Source organism: Rhagoletis zephyria, unplaced genomic scaffold, assembly GCF_001687245.7.
Source record: "Rhagoletis zephyria isolate East Lansing unplaced genomic scaffold, Rhagoletis_zephyria_1.1 Rzeph_scaffold_00147, whole genome shotgun sequence".
NCBI classification, from domain to species: Eukaryota; Metazoa; Arthropoda; class Insecta; order Diptera; family Tephritidae; genus Rhagoletis; species Rhagoletis zephyria.
In genome coordinates this window covers 427525-445588 of record NW_016157231.1, presented here as the reverse complement: position 1 = coordinate 445588, position 18064 = coordinate 427525, and the positions used below count along the sequence as shown (strand labels likewise).

Sequence of the window (18064 nt, the reverse complement as noted above, 5' to 3'; positions counted from 1 at the left end):
TATTTTTTAAGTGACTAGTCGCTTTTTATACCCTTGCGGGTATAAATGTGAACAATTAGTCTCTTCATAGGACATGCCCGAACAAAAGCGATCAGTTCCTTCCATATAAAGAGATCAAAAGTGGTATTAGTCGCATGCTCCTTTGCGATTGCTTCCGGAGTCATCCCGGATTAGTCCCATTTTTTGCAGGGTAAGTAACGAGGATATTATAATCATTTGTGCCACGAAACAAAAAACAAGTGAGCACAAAATAGTTTGCTACTTGTAACAGTTATGCTGTATACCTGATGAATGAAATATAATCCTTGGTGAAAAATTTATTTGTGGCCTGTTGTTGAAGGACATATGTATATATATATGTATATATGTATGTACATATGTATGGACATGTAGATATGGGAAAATTTGCGTAAACAAAGAATAGAGGCTGGTTCACATACAACTTTGCCGTTGCGTTGGCGTTGAATTTCAAAGCAGCCGTCCACATAGCCAAAATTAAAGCGCAAACAGTCAACGACGTAGCGTAGACGTAGGTTGACGCAGACACGATCTAGCTTATGGGATTCGCGTGTTTGCGAGAACTCACCACCGCATGGCGGTGACGTTGCCGTTGCTTATCTCTCTATCAACAGTAAATTTTATATGGTGCTACGTACGCCAACCTACGTTTACGCTACGTCGTTGACTAACTGAGCTTTTAGGCAACGCTAAGAGCAGACAAACACACACACAAAGCAGAAAGATCGCTGCGTCGGTCGCCAGCTGTTGCAAATAAATAAAATTATATGAAATGTTTTTCCTTTTAATCAAATGAGGGCAATAAATATAATTTTTCATGCAATTATTGATATAAAATATTAATTTATCTCTCGTTAATATGTTAATTTAGTGGCCAAAGTAGTCTCTGCCAAGCTCCATTGTAGAACGCATACTTTTAACGTGCGTTCTGTCAAACCAATGGCAACTACAAAGTCAACGCGAAAATTCTATGTGGACCAGCCTTAATTATCAAATATTGTTTAACACCCCAAATAGTACTTTGTATTATACTACATACATACATATGTATAGGGACTAAACCAGGAATATTCATTTGAAAATGCTAATGTCCTACTCATTTATGAAATGAAAGACAAAATAATGATTTTTATAAATATTATATTCTCATTTATACATATGTAACATAGTTACTTAGCCGAATTACTTAGTAATTACTTGTATGTAAGAATACAAAGACAAATTATTTATCAGAAGCATTGCCCCTTACACATTGAAAAAAAAGTAATAAAAGCTCTCAAAAAGGCAAAATAGCTACAGCGAAAATAGGGTTTGAAAACCCGCATAAATTCAAATCCGCACAACAGAGAACCGCATAAAAAGAGACCTAATTGTGTAAGTTGAAATTTTATAAGAAATTATTGAACATTAAAAAAATTATACCTACCTAGTAGATAAAACTGGCCAAAATAGCACGCATCTATTCTTCTGTGCATGAGAATATATACATAAATAACTATATACATATGTGTATATATGTATGTATGTATATACATATCTGCATGCGTGAATACAATCCTTTACTCGAAATTCTTAATTGATGCAATTTTTATCCCATACATTTTTGCTGACCAAACAACCCGTTTGCCTGTCTAATCTGCTTGCCTCATTTGCCTCGCTCGTTTTCTCGCCTCATTTGCCGCGCTCGTTTACTCGCCTCGCTCGTCTGCTGCTGCAAATGAGTGCCTCGCTCGCAACGACGCCCTCGCGAGGGTAGAGCTAATGAGGCCCTCGTTTGCTTGCCGCTCTACTCTTACGCTGCCATCGTTTGCTTACTCGCTCGCTGGCTGCTCACCGCGTGCGCTCGTACTAAACGAGTGCTCGTTTGCAAACAGCCTCGTTTGTTTGTTGCTCGTGAGTTGCGCAAGATCAGTTTGCTCTGAGCGAGCGAGGGGCTAAAATGAGGCAAATCCGAACCCTGCTTATATTCCATGTTCTTTGTGATAAGAATGTTCTGCCACGTTTGTAAGAAAAATTGTTTTTGCGTCATAGTACAGGGAGACTCTTTTTAAATTAATAAAGAAAACAGTGAAAATCGGGACATAATCGGTTCAAATATAAAAAATCGGGATACTTATACGTCCCGAATTTTAAAAAATATTCAGCGGTACAATTTTCTCAAAATCGGTACTGTCCCGCCAAAATCGGTACGAATGGTCACCGTAACTATATTGTATATGGGCATTCCCATGGTGGCGCACATGACAGTCGTACGATTTCAATGTGATACAAAAAAGGAATACCATTTGTTTTCTTTAACTTTTTTGAGCCATTGTATAGCACATAATTAGCTCTATATTTAACCGAAAAATGAAATCAATCGAACTGCTTGGCCCTGAAATATAAGCATTTAAAGAGAGTGTCGTTACGTGACAAAAAATGGAAGTTGATTTTTTCTTTTCTTACAAAATCGCAAAACTCTGCGAATTGTGGATGGCTATTTTCATGAAACTTATATTAATATGATTTGGAGCAATTCTAGTTGTTTTTAGAGTTTTTTGAATTAATGCAAATTGTTTGAATTCTCTTTTACAACCCCAAGTGTGAAACGTGACGTGACGTGGCGTCACGTGACATAAATTTCCATCGTTATATTTTTGTTAATATTGCTTTTAAATGAATTTTCAACGCAAATAAAACATGTATTTTATGTAGAATATACTTTATATTTTGACTTCAGCGCCAATTCAGGGTCAATTTATTAGAAATCTATGATTTATTATGTTTCAACCACATACGCCAAATTCGAACCAAATCGGACCATAAATACGGTTTTTCGAAATATCTCGACCTTGGCACCACCTAGGAAGACCATTTTATGCAAACATGATTCTACTTACATAGCCAGTGTATATTTAAAAAATCAGACAAATCGGCCCATAAATACGTTAGATATAAAACTTTTATTTTTTTGTCGTGGTGGACCTTCCGCTGGAAACACCCATATATGTATGTATTATAATTAACTGGGTGTGTTCTTGTAATGTATGAGCATCATACCTCATACGTACATACATATGTATGCATGTACTTAAGTATTTTCACTTGTCATTTCCAAATACATTTTGCTTTTTTATTTGTGATAATATATTTCTCCGCAAATGTTTTGGGCTTGTTCTAATTATGATTTAGTGTTGTCCGTTAAAATATGAATTTTTTAAAGTAGGTATATACAGTGTCGGTCATATCTATAGCCCGCCGTTTCAAAGTGATATTGTGTGGCACTTATGTTTATTTATTTATTTTTAAGAATTTTCAATTAAAATTTAGTTCATTCTCAGACAAACCCCATATATATCCAAGTTTAACAATTTGTAGAAAACTTCAAAAAAGTGCAACAAAATTTCACCTAAATTTTAAACTTGTTTCTTGGAAGTGTTAGGATTTTTTTGAGTACACAGTTTTAGCCCCTGCAATTAAAGTCTGATAATGTGCAAATTTCAAGTGGGTACGAATTACCGTTAATTTTTTAGAATTTTTTTTGTCGCATTGGCTTCCATATAATGAATAAAATCAATTTATTTTTATATGGAAGAAAACCGCAACGCCTTTGGCGAAAAAAATTCTAAAAAATCAACGGCAACCTTTAGCCACTTGAAACTTGCACATTATCAGACTAAAATTGATTGGGCTATAAAACTGTGTATTCAGAAAAATTCTAATACTTCCGAGAAAAAAGTTTGTAATTTGTATTCTACAAATTGATAAACTTGGGTTTATATGGGTTTTGTTAGAGAAAGAACTATATTTTAATTGAAAATTCTTAAAAATAAATAAATAAACATAAGTGGCACACAATATCACTTTGAAATGGCGTGCTATAGATATGACCGATACTGTAGGTGCATATATAGTTTATACGTTGCCTACCTTGGACCTTGGTGTATGAATCTCTGGGAGGAGAACTGGAGTTGTGTTCTAAAGTGCCATAAGGAAATTGCTCATAGTCCCGAAAGTATGAGTTGCGTACTGACCCACCATACGACATTGTCGAGTCTCCAACAAATACACCCCAAACATCCATGGCAAAGTATTGATGCAAATATATACAACAAAATATAAGGCGTTATTATGTGTATAGGCAGAATTGCACTCGTTTTTTATGCTCTAAGTTGTCTGCCACTAGTGGTCGTTTGTGTTCACGCGCTATGTGTGGCACTTGTAAGTAATCGTTGTACTATTCGTCGTTGATTTTCTTTGGGATCAAGCGCTATTTTGTTCGCTATCTTCGAAGTGTCGATTCCTTTCTGCAACCAAATGCTGACTAAAGTTTGACCAGTTCTTGCTCCTAATTATAAATGTCCTATATGCTGTCGTCACTGGCGTCGAATCAGGCAATAATTAGGACCGAAACTGCGTTTATTACACACTTTGTATCACTGTGTTTAATTAAAATGCTTGTCGAAGGCGACTCTTGACTTTTATGTAGATTTGCTACATATGTACATACATATACTCGTATGAATACTTTCATATAAATATTGTAAGTCTTATTTTTATAAATGCGTACATTTACTCTTTGTTTATTTTGTTATAGTGTGAAAGTGGTTTATTGTGGCTTTTAATACATAATTCGGTAAATCAGAAGGGTATACATATATATGTATGTTTGTAATTGTGTGGCAAAATGCTCAAAACCGTAAAAAGTACACTTTATTGTCCGATGAATTCTCGAAAGAGACTGAACTAAAATTGTTGTCTCGTCGACTATATGGCTCACTGTTGACTGGTTCAACCTTTTTCGCTTTCCATATACGAGTATTTTTATAGATTTGTCGTTGTTGATTGCGTATAAGCATGCACATTTGTACATACTATGTTTGTAGGTATCCATGTGCATTAAGCCGTATCAGTAAACATATATTAAAGAAAAATGTGTTGAGTGTGTGTCCGTTTATTTGAGCATTGATGTCGAGACAAAAAAACAGCTAAATCGCCTTTTTTGCTATAGCGTTCTTACGGGATGTTCGATCTTTTAATCTTAATGACGCCGAAAAGGTCTGGCTCAGAATTATAAAAAAATGGCCTTAAAAACCTTCACTAGATTTGGAAATACTATTCCTTTTTTTTAATTTAATAGTATAAATATAAAGCTCTAAAAAAATTACGAAGACTTTTATAAAAAAGTGTTAGGCTTTATTCACAAATAAAAAGTTATAATGTTGTCAAAAACCCTGCAAACCCCATCACTTAGCAATTGCTAACTTTTGCGTTTTCGATGAATAATTATGTTTAAGTAGTCCTTTCGTGATTCGAGTACGCTGCATTGCTGCCGAATTTCAAGTTTAGCAAAAATATGTCCAATACGCTCTGTGTGAAACTGCAAGTGAAGATTCAATTCGAAGCATTTTGAGTATGGCATAAAATATCTGTTGAAATTATGAAATTTCTCGTTAGCAAATAATAGTATACATATACATATGTAGTACTTCTATGCACCGAAATTCTTACCCGGAAGTTGAATAATTTTGGTCGAATAAGAACTACAGTTTTATTTGAATACTTATGTCAAGAAAAAATTTTGGGTGTAACATTTTTTTTTGTACCCGCTAAATCGCGTTTTTTTCTATAACTTTTTTATTTGATATCAGATTTTTAAAATGTTTATGTTGCCGAAAAGGTCTCACTCAGGACTATAACTTGGTTTGGTCATTCATTTTGGAAATACTATCTCTAGATTTTTATTTTTAATTATTAAAGGAATAAACCAAACGGGTTTTAAAACCAAAATTGATTTATGACTAATTATAATCCTGAGCGAGACCTTTTCGGTGATATAATGGTTTTGAATATCGGATATCAAATAAGAAAGTTATAGCAAGAAACGTGATCTAGCGGTTTTAGCGGGTGCCTAAAAAAAAAATTTAACACCCAATATTTTTTCGACTTCTTTTCTTTCATATGTCGTGATACGGCTTAATGTACATATGTACATACATATACAGTCACTCACAGAATTATTCGTAAATTAGTTTTTTCACAGTATTCAAAATCTTTTTTTCATAAATCTTTTTCGTTAATTTTCATTTGAAATATAGCTCATTCTATAACAAAAACCATATAAATCATTCTTGTAAACTTTGTGCAAAATTCATAAAAACGAATCAAACTTAAAAAAATTTGCATCAAAATTTCAAACTGTTTATTCAGAATTTTTAGAAAAATTTTCGGTATGCAGTTCTGTAGCCCGTTCAATTTTAATATAATAAAGTGCAAGTTTCATGTAGCTAAAAATTACTGGTGATTTTTTAGATTTTTTTTTGTCGAGGGTGTTGCGTATTTTCTTCCATATGGAAATAGATTTTGTTCATGCCTTATTTTTCTAAAAATTGTGAATAAAAAGTTTGATATTTTGATGAGCATTTTTTTAAGTCTGATTCATTTTTATGAATTTCGTACAAAGTTTGCAAGAATGGTTTATATGGTTTTTGTTATAGAATGAGCTATATTTTAAATGAAAACTGACGAAAAAGATTTATGATGGAAAACATTTTGAATATTGTGAAAAAACTAAATTACGAATACTTCTGTGAGTGCCTGTACATACTGTTAGAGCTTCTAGAAATCCGAACAGATTTGGCTTTCATTAAGGCAACTTTTGGTTGTTTGATAATATATATGTATAACAAAGCTTCAAACAATAGATTTGACATTGAAAATGTTGAACACATAAAAAAATGTAAATTCAAAAACACGAGACAGTATTTTGGCCAGAAATCCTGGCTATACCACAATTGCTAATATAAAAAAATGTTTGTTTACTGCCATCACAGCTAGAAGCGAAGACTATCGAAGAACTCCCCAGCAGTATTAAGTTTATTAAAATTTTGTTCAACTAACTTCTACGGATGTGGGAAGAAGTTTTTCGAATTATCCAACAATTTTAAATTACCAGAGAAGGTAATTTTCAATTGTGAATTTAAAAAAGTGTGTTATTTTATGCTGTAATTACCAGATTATTGAATAAAAATATTTAAATTTTGTCCACGGATGTGAAAAGGAGTTTTTCGAATTATTCTACAATTTTAAATTACCAGAGAAGGTATTTTTCAATTGTTAATTTAAAAAAGCATGTTAATTTATACTGTAATTCCCAGATTATTGAATAAAAATATTGCAAACAATAAATAAAACTTCACTCATTTAGCATATTTTGGTAATTTATCGAGCTTTTTATAGCGCCTATTTTCAGTTTTTTCTGGCATATTCTGTCAGCCGTGAATGTGACATTCGTAACATCCCTGATACAAACGCAAAACGAACCTCTGTGGGTATAATTCTACCCAAACGTCATATGAGGGTTAAATAAATTAAATGAACACATTGTTTGGCTCAAAAACGTTCTAAATATGTCAAAAATCAAACAATAACTACGAGTTTTCCAAATATCTCGACTCCTGCGCCAACTATCGGGTATAATTTTTTGTGCAATATGAACCATATCTGTCCATAAATACGGGTTTTTAAAATATCTCCACACCCCCGCCATCTATCGGATTAATTCATCTTTCACATTGCAGCTGGCAACGCAATTGAGAAAATTTGTATTACGACTGGCAACTATCGTCAGTTGGTGCAGAGTTATCGATAATCGAAATTTGACAGTTTGGCAACCAGCATGTGGCTGTAAACAAGCTTGCTGGTAAAATGAAATTATTAAAATAAAGAGTTTTAAAGAAATATCTGCAATAATGCAAAGTGCAGTACAAACATTTTTTTAAGAGGGAGAGAAGTGCACGAACGCGACCTAAGTCAGGCGACCTTTAAGGAATAATTCAAATCCTCTAGAACTACCGCCTGCGCTGTAAGCAAACGTTAATGATTTCAAGGTTTTTCTTTCATCTTTTTGAGTTAAGACTCAAAGCATAATTCCAGTATTCCAAAAAAAGCTGCAGTATATTTGGTTAACACGCTGGGGAACACTTCGTTCAACTTCAATACCTCCGCTCATAAAAGCTTGCGCAGCTCTTCGATTTTTCGCGGAAGGAAGTTCCTCGACAATGACTTCAATTTTAAAAATTTTGGATGTCGGTAGTTTTAAAGTATGTATGTGCTTCAGTTGATAGAGGAAAAAATTTGCAATCAGTGTTCGCTTTTCCGCCAAAAAGCTCGCTTACCACGAGAACTAAAATTTCAAAATGTTGTTTTGTTGTTATTTTCACCATGTTATGTAAAGGCAAAATACATTGCAAAATATAATAACGTTTAAACCAGTGATTCCCAAAGTGGTCCAGGAGGACCCCCAGGTGTCCACGGGAGACTCGACAGAGGTCTACGTTGGCGTGAAAAAAATATGGTGGTCCACGAGTTGTAAGTGGGGGTCCATGAAAATTTATCTGGTTTCGATAGTAAAGAACCAAAATGGTTGCTTGATAGCCTATTTATTTAACTTTAAATTTTTTTGAGTAGTGTATAGTGTTTTTGACGCTCTGGTGAACTTACCGTCACTTTGAGTCATCATACGTGGGGAAGCCTTAAAGGCCACCTGTAGACGAAGAAACGGATGTTGATAGTACGCCACCATTACATTTGTTGAAAAGATTATGGAGAGAGAGAATTCCCTGAGGGGGAATGCTGGTTTAATTCCAGCACTGAGCCCGCACTCGTACATTGTCGAATTTTCACTAATGGCTCCAAAACTGACTCAGAGTCAGAATAAGGAGTATTTTTCGATGTTAGTGGGGATAAGCTTCACTTTTTCTCTTGGGGAATATGCTTCGGTCTTCCAGGCTGAGGTATTTGCAATCCCCAAAGCCATAGGCTACGTCGTGGAAAATAGGTGGAAGGGAGGAGTTTACGTGTCTACAGGTACAGCCAAGCTGCACTTAAGGCATTGGCCAGCCCTGTATCTAAGTACTTCCAAACTAGTTCGGCAATGCAAGTCTCGACTCTGGGTGCCGGGCAACTCGGGAGTGCCTGGAAATGAGATATCTGACCCTTTGGCCACAGTTGGCTTAGACCAGGCATTCCTCGTTCCGTAACCAGTTATAGCACTCCCCACTCACTGAGAAGACGTGACTGCTGACTGGTCACTGCCCTTGTGCCACCTGACTGTGATAGGCGTAAATGACAACTCCATTTGCCCATCCTGCTTTGAAGAGGATGATTGCTTGCTACATTGTTTATCATCCATTTATCTAGATTCGGTCTTTTCTTTTTTGTCAGTTTCTGAATTTGAAGTTTGACATAAAAAGCTTTGCAGTTTTGTTGTTTCAAGTTTTGTGTTTTAAAATGCGAGTTGCGAATATTTTTCGCATCACTTTAAAACTCGGAGTGATAAAAATAAAAATGATGCAATCAACACAAATAAACTATTTGACAAATACATCACATGCAAATTCATTAGTGAGCCGAACATGTGAGGAGTTTATTTAGTGCTCTTAAAAAATATAACAGCTCAGAGCGAAATAGTTCTTTCATGGCTTTACGAGCTCTGTTTTTTAAAGCTTGCAAGTGTGTAATCACATTATTTTGTAAATAGAACACAAGAAAATATTTTATTTTTATTTTTGCCACTCCGAATTTAGTTTTGGAACTCATCCGCGATGCGGAATTACATCGTTAGATTTAATCTTCACATTTTTCATGAGCTTTGGGAATATGTTAGAAATGAGCATCAGGGGATCCACCGAAACCAGTAAAGTTTTGAAAGGGGTCTACGAGAAAAATAAGTTTGGGAACCTCTGTTAAACTGTAAAAAACTAAAATATTTCACTGTTTTTTGGTTTTTGTAGCGATCAGTATGTAGAATATATTTTTGGTAGACTTGTAGGCTGGTGTGATCTATTATTTAATGGTGCAAATAAAACACTTATTCCACCTTCGTTGCCCAACGTTTCGCTGAAATTTCCAGCATCATCAGGGGCCACTATGTTTATTAAATCCAACAAAGAAATACAAGGAAAAACAAAAGATGTTAAAATGAATAATAAAAGTTGGCATACATGTGTTTGTAAAAACAAAGACAACAATTATGGACTAATACAAAGAACATATACTCACAATAATATTAAACATTTGCTTTAAACTTAATATTAATACATATACACATAATCAGTACCAATCTCTATGATAGTCTTGTCATTACTAAATTGTTTATTTTGATATGCATAACATGTAGGCGGCCGCGATGTTGTCCGTATCTTCTTTTTTGTTGATCGTATTCTCCCTTTTTTCTAATATTCTTAAGCTTTCCAAAGTGTATCTCGTCATTTCCCTCTTTTCCTTGTCAATAATCCTAGTGTTAGTGAAATCAGCTGTGTGGCCGCTGTTTAATATGTGCTGTGATAGGGCTGTGCTGTGTTTTTGTTTCCTTATATCTGTTTTATGTTCGGCTATGCGAACACCTAATGCGCGTTTTGTTGTCCCTATGTACACTTTACCACAGTTTTCGTTCTCTTTGCCCTTACATTGTATTTCATAAACAACGTTGTTTTGTTGCTGTATGTCTAGTGGGCTTTTTGTTCTTGTGTAGATTCTAGCTAACGTGTTATTTGTTTTGTAGGCGAGAGTTATGTTTTGTTCCTTTAATGTGCTGTGATCAAAGTTTTCGCTTAGCTTGGGGATGTAAGTGACGCTGTAGTACTTCTTTGGTGTATTTGCTGTTGCTGTGGTCGGCGTTTTATTTTGCTGATTTCCTATTCGCATTGTTTCTTGTTTTATTAGTTCGCGTATCAGGTGATTGGGATAATTGTTGCTTTTCAAAATGCTGTGTATTTTCTCTATGTTGGCTTCGTGAAATTTTTGGTCGCTTATCGTCAGTATTTTGTGTATAAGATTTTTCGCGGTGTTGATTTTATATTTTCTTGGTTGGGAGGAGAGATAATTGATCAGGCGTCCAGACGACGTTGGTTTCGAGTACCAGTTTAGAACAATATTGTTGTTGTTTTTGTGTATACGGACATCAAGGAAAGGTATGCTCGCGTTTTCTTCCATTTCCATGGTAAACTGAAGTTTTGGGTGGTATTTGTTTAGCGTCTCTAGAATTGTATTCACGTCGTTGCGGTTTGTTATTGCAAAAATATCGTCTACATATTTGTTGATAAACTTGATGTCAATGTTGAAGTGTTGTTTCAGCTCCGAGATGGTGTTGTCCAGAAGGTCGTCCATAATGATGTCGGCAATTGTCGGTGAGAGGGGGTTGCCCATTGGCATTCCAAATGTTTGGGTGTATAGTTTGTTATTGCACATGAAGTAGTTATTACCTTTAAGGCAGAAGTCAAGAATTTGTTGGAATTTGTGGTTTGGAATGCTGGTTGTCCGTTGTATCTGGTCCCACTTTTTCATAATAATTTTTGTAGCTAACATTGTCGGTATATTCGTAAACAAGGAACTGACATCGAACGACACTAAAACATCTTCATCACATACACTTATATTCGTTAATCTCTCTTTCAAATTAAACGCATTCTTCACATTTCATATACTTTTCAATTTTCGCTCCTAAATACGCTCCAAAAACCTTCACAGCAACCATTTTCCATATGTAATATCGTTTAGGCAACTGGCAACGCCACTGAAGTTACGTTGCTATCGATAAACGATCCATAAAATCATATATCGTCGTTTAAAGTACAAAACCGCGTATCAACAAAATGCAAAACCGCGTATGTGAGGTTGCATAAACTATTTTCTAGAGAGTAAAAACACTCATATTACAAAATGGTTCTCTTTTTTATAAAGCAATCACATATCTGGCTAGTATATTTCAGGATGAATGAATAAAGATTGAGCCAAAAGGTTGTGTGAGCAAATTAAATTTTTGGCAGCAAATGTCAGTTACGCGGTTTTGTACTTTAAACGACGGTATACATATAATACTTCTATATTGGCAGTAAGCTAACAGTCCAGTACCGTTTTTGTTTATGTATTGTTTACGTGAGTAGCGTTTTTGTGCATGTGTTGTGTACATATTTATCCTGCAGGGAAAGCTACTACCCTGAAGGAAAGATTGGTCCAATTGCTCGAAAAATATAGTCGTAGGTATAGTAGCTTTGTATCTAGACCAAAGATAGTCCAAAAATATAAAGCAATGTAATGTAAAACAGGTGAATTGTACTAAAAATGGTCCGAATGTAATGCATAAGGTATGAGTTTTGATCTAAAACTGGTTACAATGTCATGCAGTAGCGGACAACGGGTACAATTAACGGCTTGCTGATATGTAGGTACTTAGTCAACAAATTTTCATGTGCGACATTGGCATGCAGAGAGAGTATCCGCTTAGAAAATCTGAGAACCCCGGTTCGAATCGCAGCTGGCGCAAGCTTTATTTTTGTTTTTTTCCCCCAAAATTGCTTACAATGTAATGCAGAAGGGGACAATTGGTCCGAGCCTAGGACATTCAAGGTAAAATGTAAATAGAATTTTACATGTTGTTGAACCAAACTTTGGACTAGTTACAATCACTTGCAGTCTAGTTTGTGGTGTGCTCTAAGTCTATTCCGAGATCCTACAGGGTAGTTGTGAACTAGAATACTACCAGTTTGCTTTTCAGCCCAACTAGTTCACGTTCTGTCTATTTTCAATGTAAGCGATTAGTATTTTTAACACGGGGATGTCCTACGAGATGTCAATTGTCAGGCTGTGCATCAGCATCTACCAGTAGAAATAGTAGTAGCATCATACCAGTTAATGTGATCGTGTGCCAATTCATACCCCGTGAAAAGCATAAGTATGCCACTTTGCTCGCGGCGCTGCAACAGTGGTAATGGCCGACAGAGCAGAGCACTGGCGTGGTATTCCTGAGGTCCGGGGTTCATTCCCTGGCGCAGGGAACTTTTTTTATATATTTTTTTAATTTTTTTATTTATTTTTATTTTTCATTTATTATTTTTTTAATGCAGTTTTTTATTTAGGGTTTTTATTGTAAGTTTTAAATCTAATAAAAAAAAGATAAATGAAATGAAATAAAATGAAATGAAAAAATGAAATTAGTTTCTTGTTTTATGGCACAAGTATCTCTTCCCATATGCATGTTTTTTCTGCAATGAAATTAGATTTTCAATTTTATTATTTATATTTAAACTGAAATAATTATATTGACTTACATTGAATTAATTTTAAAAATCTTAACCACCTCCAAGCGGACTCAAACCTGCGATCTCAGCACCAGAACCGTCAGTCTTCATGCGACGCCACAACCGACATTTGTAAGAAAAGCAATTAATTGCGTTTTATGTTTGGTGTTGTCAATTCAAAGGCAGATGTCGCTGAACGCTTAAGTTCTTCGAAATTGTCAATTGGCACATCCTAGTTAATGCACTGGTATTTTTACTGACTGCTTTGACTTTGCACTGCAGGGTATTTATAAACGTATGTGTACGTGTATTTGTACGTGTTTATTGATATATCTGCACTGTAATGTTTTCGGACTATACTGGCTGTTACTGCCAATATAGGAGTATTACATATATGCATAAAACTGACACACACTAAACTTTTTCCCGTGATACGCCTTAATGTGGATGCATATGTGACCAGTGTTGCCGCGGCGTTCAGAAGAAATGTATCACCAAATTTCCTTAAAATGGATCAAAAGTATCATGAAAAAAAGTTCAAGTATCAAAGTATCAATCTTCAATAAAACTTCTAATACTTTAATTAAAATGGTAGTTTGAATTTTTAATTGATATCGTTGACAGTTTTTATTAATATTTTTTGGTTTTTATATAAAATACAGAGTGAAAATAAAGCTTTTATACTCGGTAACAGTTTAATTCATTTGCATACTTAACTAAAATCACTTGTCAATGTGGTGTTTAACACTGTAAACACATAACAGTGGTTTTCACAATACTTACTGGATTACTCTAGACAAAATTCTTAACGCAGTTTTACACGATTGGCACATTTGTACAGATTTGTACAGTTACAGAGTAGTGTTGTTTTAAAATTCTTTTATTGAGCTGAACTCAAATTTCTAAAGAACACCACTCTTAGACTGCCAAAATGTACAAATCTGTACAAATGTACCAATCGTGAGCCTGCCTTTAGCAAAGTACCACATCCGACAGCTTCAAAATTAAAAAGGAAAAGGAACGACAATATTAGCCTGTCCCCGCACTCCATAATTTAGTGAGAAGTTGTTCGCAAAATATATGATAAATGTGTGAAAGGAAACGACTTCGGACTATTTCGGACTAAATCCTGGAGTACGGGAACAGGCTAGTTTTCTGTAGCTAACAATGATGCCATATGCAGATTAAAGGTGGTATGTTCAATGAAAGGAAACAAACTAATGTGTGGCCACAAAATCATAAAAGTCTTAAGATGGAAAGAGTTACCCTCAACTTGTGAATTAAAATGTATCACAATTTATAGTAGTTAAAAATAAAAGTATCTTTTAAAAATTCGATGAAAAATGTATCATTTTGATCCATTTGGATCAAAACGGCAACACTGTATGTGACTCTGTCGACTGGTTTAGTTGTTTGTTTTCCTGAATATTTACGTTGCGTTTATTTTGCGTTAGCAGTCTCGTGCCGTTTTTTTTCATATTCTTTGCAATGCAACAGAACACCTCCACTGGCCACAAATAAGCACAGAAAATGGCTAATGCAATCTCCTCTCTCATTGAGCAACAGTCGGGTTCGCGCATGTGACGGCGTTTCGCCATTTCGTCGTGAGAAAGAGAGGGCGAAAATGGTGTACGTGAGTCACACGGGGTAGCGCGCTATGAAGGTAAACATATTGTTTATATGCATGTATATATGTACATACATACATATATGTATGTATACGTACTTATTAGGGATGTTAATTTTTTCGCTTTTTACGATCCCGGGATTTTCGGGTTCTCGTTAGCACAATCCCGGGATCCCGGGATTTAGATATTCATTATCATCAATCATCATCAATAACTTAAATCGAAAAAATTGCTTCAATATAGTTTGAGAAGCTCTCCAATCATTAACCCATTAATGGTCGCCGTGCCAATTTGACAAGTGTTGACACCAGTGCAAATTTAATTTCAGTTTTGAGTAGTTAGAAGTGCAGTGGTTAAATATACAATAAAAAGATGTATCTATTAGTTGTGATTTTTGTTTACTTATTTGCTGAAATTTCTTATCAAGACGCGCGTGGAGGTATGTATTATTTTTTAATTGTAGTAATATGTAGATAAATGCAATCATCATTTTTGATTGTAATATACCAAATTCAATAAATAATCAATCATTTACAATATTTTATAGTAACGTATATAAAGAATGTAAGTATTTGTTTTACTCAAAACATGGCTGTTCAAATTCGGGTACAGCGGCCACAAGTGTACTCAATTTATCCTTATTTCGCAGAGTTTGAAAATAAGTCGTAAGCGAATATTTAAAGCAAGTACCAACTTCCAAGGTCTAGAAGAGGCCATAAGTTCTATCGTAAAAGACAGTTGTGATGGTTTGGAGTGTGACTTGGCTATAATTCCCCCGGAACCCAGCGTTGTTACTGACGAAGAAGAGGGTTTTGATGACAACGATGCTCCATCTAGCATGCCGAATGATGTTCCCGGAAATATTGAGATATTTGCCCGCGATGTTGATGTTTATTCAGATTCAGCAAATAGCAGTGATGACGAGCCATTAGCTACCAAAAGAGCCCGAATCAGTTCCAGTGTACCTCAAACATCAAATACTCCAGTTTGGCGTAAGTGTACTCCACATTATACGAATACATTTACAGAATCTGACAACCGAGTAATAAATGATAGTCGCATGAAAGATGAAGTGAAAAATCTCACACCGGTTCAAATATTTGAAATGTTCTTTGACGACGATGTATTTACCGTGATTGCCGACTTCAGTAACTTATATGCGAGTCAGAATAATCGACACAATTTCGTTGTCAGTGCTGGAGAGCTGAAAATTTTCTTCGGAATACTAATATTGAGTGGTTATCATAAACTACCTAGAGAGCGTATGTATTGGTCATTAGATGAGGATATCGGAGTCCATGCAGTATCGAACGCTATGTCCAGTAACAGGTTTAGGGAAATAAAAAGGAATTTACATCTTGTAGACAATAACGACGCTCAAAATACTACCGATGTTCAAAGTACGAAAGCTTGGGGATATGCTCATGAAGAAATTCAACCAATGGAATATTTTTCACGAAAATATTTCCATTGATGAGTCCATGGTAAAGTATTACGGTCATCATTCGGCGAAACAATTTATTAGAGGAAAACCCGTAAGTTTTGGGTCGCAGCTAGTTCTTCGGGATATTGCTACAACTTCGATATTTATTGTGGTAAAGCTGCTACTTCTAGTACTGAGCCTCTAGGAACTAGAGTTGTTAAGATGTTGTTAAATAAAATGATAACCGATCCTGCAAACCATAAAGCTTTCTTTGATAACTTTTTCAGTAGCTATGATCTGCTAAGCGATTTGAGGCAATTAGGTTATCGAGCTACAGGAACCATTCGTGAAAACCGCACTAAGAAATGCCCATTGGTAAATGCAAAGGAGATGAAAAAAAAATCAAGAGGAGAGTTTGATTACAGATTCGATGAAAGGAATGAAGTGTTACTGGTTCGGTGGAAGGACAACAGCATTTGAACAATGGCAACGAACTATGATTCTTACGAGCCAGTAGGAACTGTAAAAAGATGGTCTGCTGAAAAAAACAAAGGGTTGATTTCAAAATCCCAAAATTCCAAAATTATAATAAGGCCATGGGTGGAGTTGATGAAATGGATCAGTCAATTTCCCTGTACAGGATCAAATGCTTGGCGATTGCATGTACATTCCAGAGAAGATACGATGGACCAACTACTCTTCCGACGAAACATAGCCAGATTCTATCTAAAGCAATCGCTCCAAAGACACTCTGCTCGTCCGTCAACGTCTTATATAGAGGGATGGCACCGATCACGTGCCTGAAAAACTTCTGAAGCGAGTACGATGTGTCATTTGCAGGGACCAAAAATAACTGTTATCTCGAATGTACAAATTGAAAACGTTGCCCGAATTCTGAAATTTAACGAAAACTTTGTTTCATAACAGTTATTAGATGAGAAATATGTTTTCCGTTGCCGATAATAGTTATTTCCCAACGTTTATTTTTTACGCTGCCAATAACTGTTATTGCCCAACGTTTATTATTTACGCTGCCCATAAGAGTTATTTTCCAACGTTTATTTTTTACGTTGCCGATTAGATTTATTTCCCAACTCCTATTTTTTACGTTGCCTGATAACTATTATGCAATAGAAATATTTTTTCCGTTGCTAGAAGATAGTATAGTTCTGTACTAAGTATATAAAGAGAAGTCCATTTTTTTTGTAACAGGTAATCTCGCCAACGGCTGATACGATTTTGATGAAATTTTGTGTATAAATAGCTTTCAGCAACCACCATGTTTCAGGCCAAAAAAAATTTACTTTTTTCCGGTAGGTGGACCAGGGACAGATCTATTCGAAAAAATCTTATTATTGTCCGACTTGCTTAAAATTTGGTATGAAGGTATCTTTTTGCCTAGATTAGCATACAGGACACCCTTTTTCCGGGAAGTGGACCAGGGACCGATCTATTGGAAAAAAATCGTATTTATGGTCCGATTTGCTTAAAATTTTGGTACGTAGGTAGCTTTTTGCATAGATTAGGATATAGGATCCTTTTTTCGGGGAAGTGGACCTGGGACCGATCTATTCGAAAAAATCATATTTATGGTCCGATTAGCTCGAAATTTGGAGCGTAGGTAGCTCTATGCTTAAATTACCATATAGAATCATTTTTTTCCGGGAAGTGGACCAGGGACCGATCTATTCGAAAAAAAATCGTATTTATGGCCCGATTTGCTTAAAATTTGGTTTGTAGGTAGCTTTTTGCCTAGATTACCATATGGAATCCTTTTTTTCCGGGAAGTGGACCAGGGACTGATCGTTTCGAAAAAATCTTATTTATGGTCCGATTTGCTTGAAATTTGGTACGCAGATAGCTTTTTGCCTAGATTAGCATATAGGATCTATTTTTCCGGGAAGTGGACCAGGGACCGATCTATTCGAAAAAAATCG

At 35.3% G+C, this 18064-nt stretch overlaps 2 protein-coding genes and 1 long non-coding RNA gene across 4 annotated transcripts in view; 1 reads left to right on the top strand and 2 right to left on the bottom strand.

Moving 5' to 3' along the window:
* Positions 1-10152: 10152 nt before the first annotated feature.
* Positions 10153-11364, bottom strand: LOC108382419 (uncharacterized). The gene has a single exon (XM_017638795.1). It carries the CDS (start codon positions 11362-11364, stop codon positions 10153-10155), a length of 1212 nt encoding a protein of 403 aa, XP_017494284.1.
* A 1593-nt stretch (positions 11365-12957) lies between these two features.
* Positions 12958-14640, bottom strand: LOC108382513 (uncharacterized). Its single transcript, XR_001849691.1, has 3 exons — positions 14510-14640; positions 13107-13579; positions 12958-13040 (listed from the first exon to the last, which is right to left on the bottom strand). It is a non-coding gene; the product is annotated as an uncharacterized LOC108382513 (long non-coding RNA).
* Position 14641: 1 nt separating this feature from the next.
* neb (kinesin family member nebbish) overlaps positions 14642-18064 on the top strand; it is a 146865-nt gene continuing 143442 nt past the window's right edge. For both annotated transcript variants that reach the window (XM_017638878.1, XM_017638869.1), the window contains exon 1: positions 14642-14739. In XM_017638878.1, the coding sequence (XP_017494367.1) occupies positions 14734-14739 (6 nt within the window). In that variant the 5' untranslated portion in view covers positions 14642-14733. The remainder of the gene's footprint in view (positions 14740-18064) is intronic.

What these genes read in the sequence shown, in the direction of transcription:
- LOC108382419 (XM_017638795.1), bottom strand. Translation starts at nt 11,364, where the DNA reads ATGTTAGCTACAAAAATTATTATGAAAAAGTGGGACCAGATACAACGG.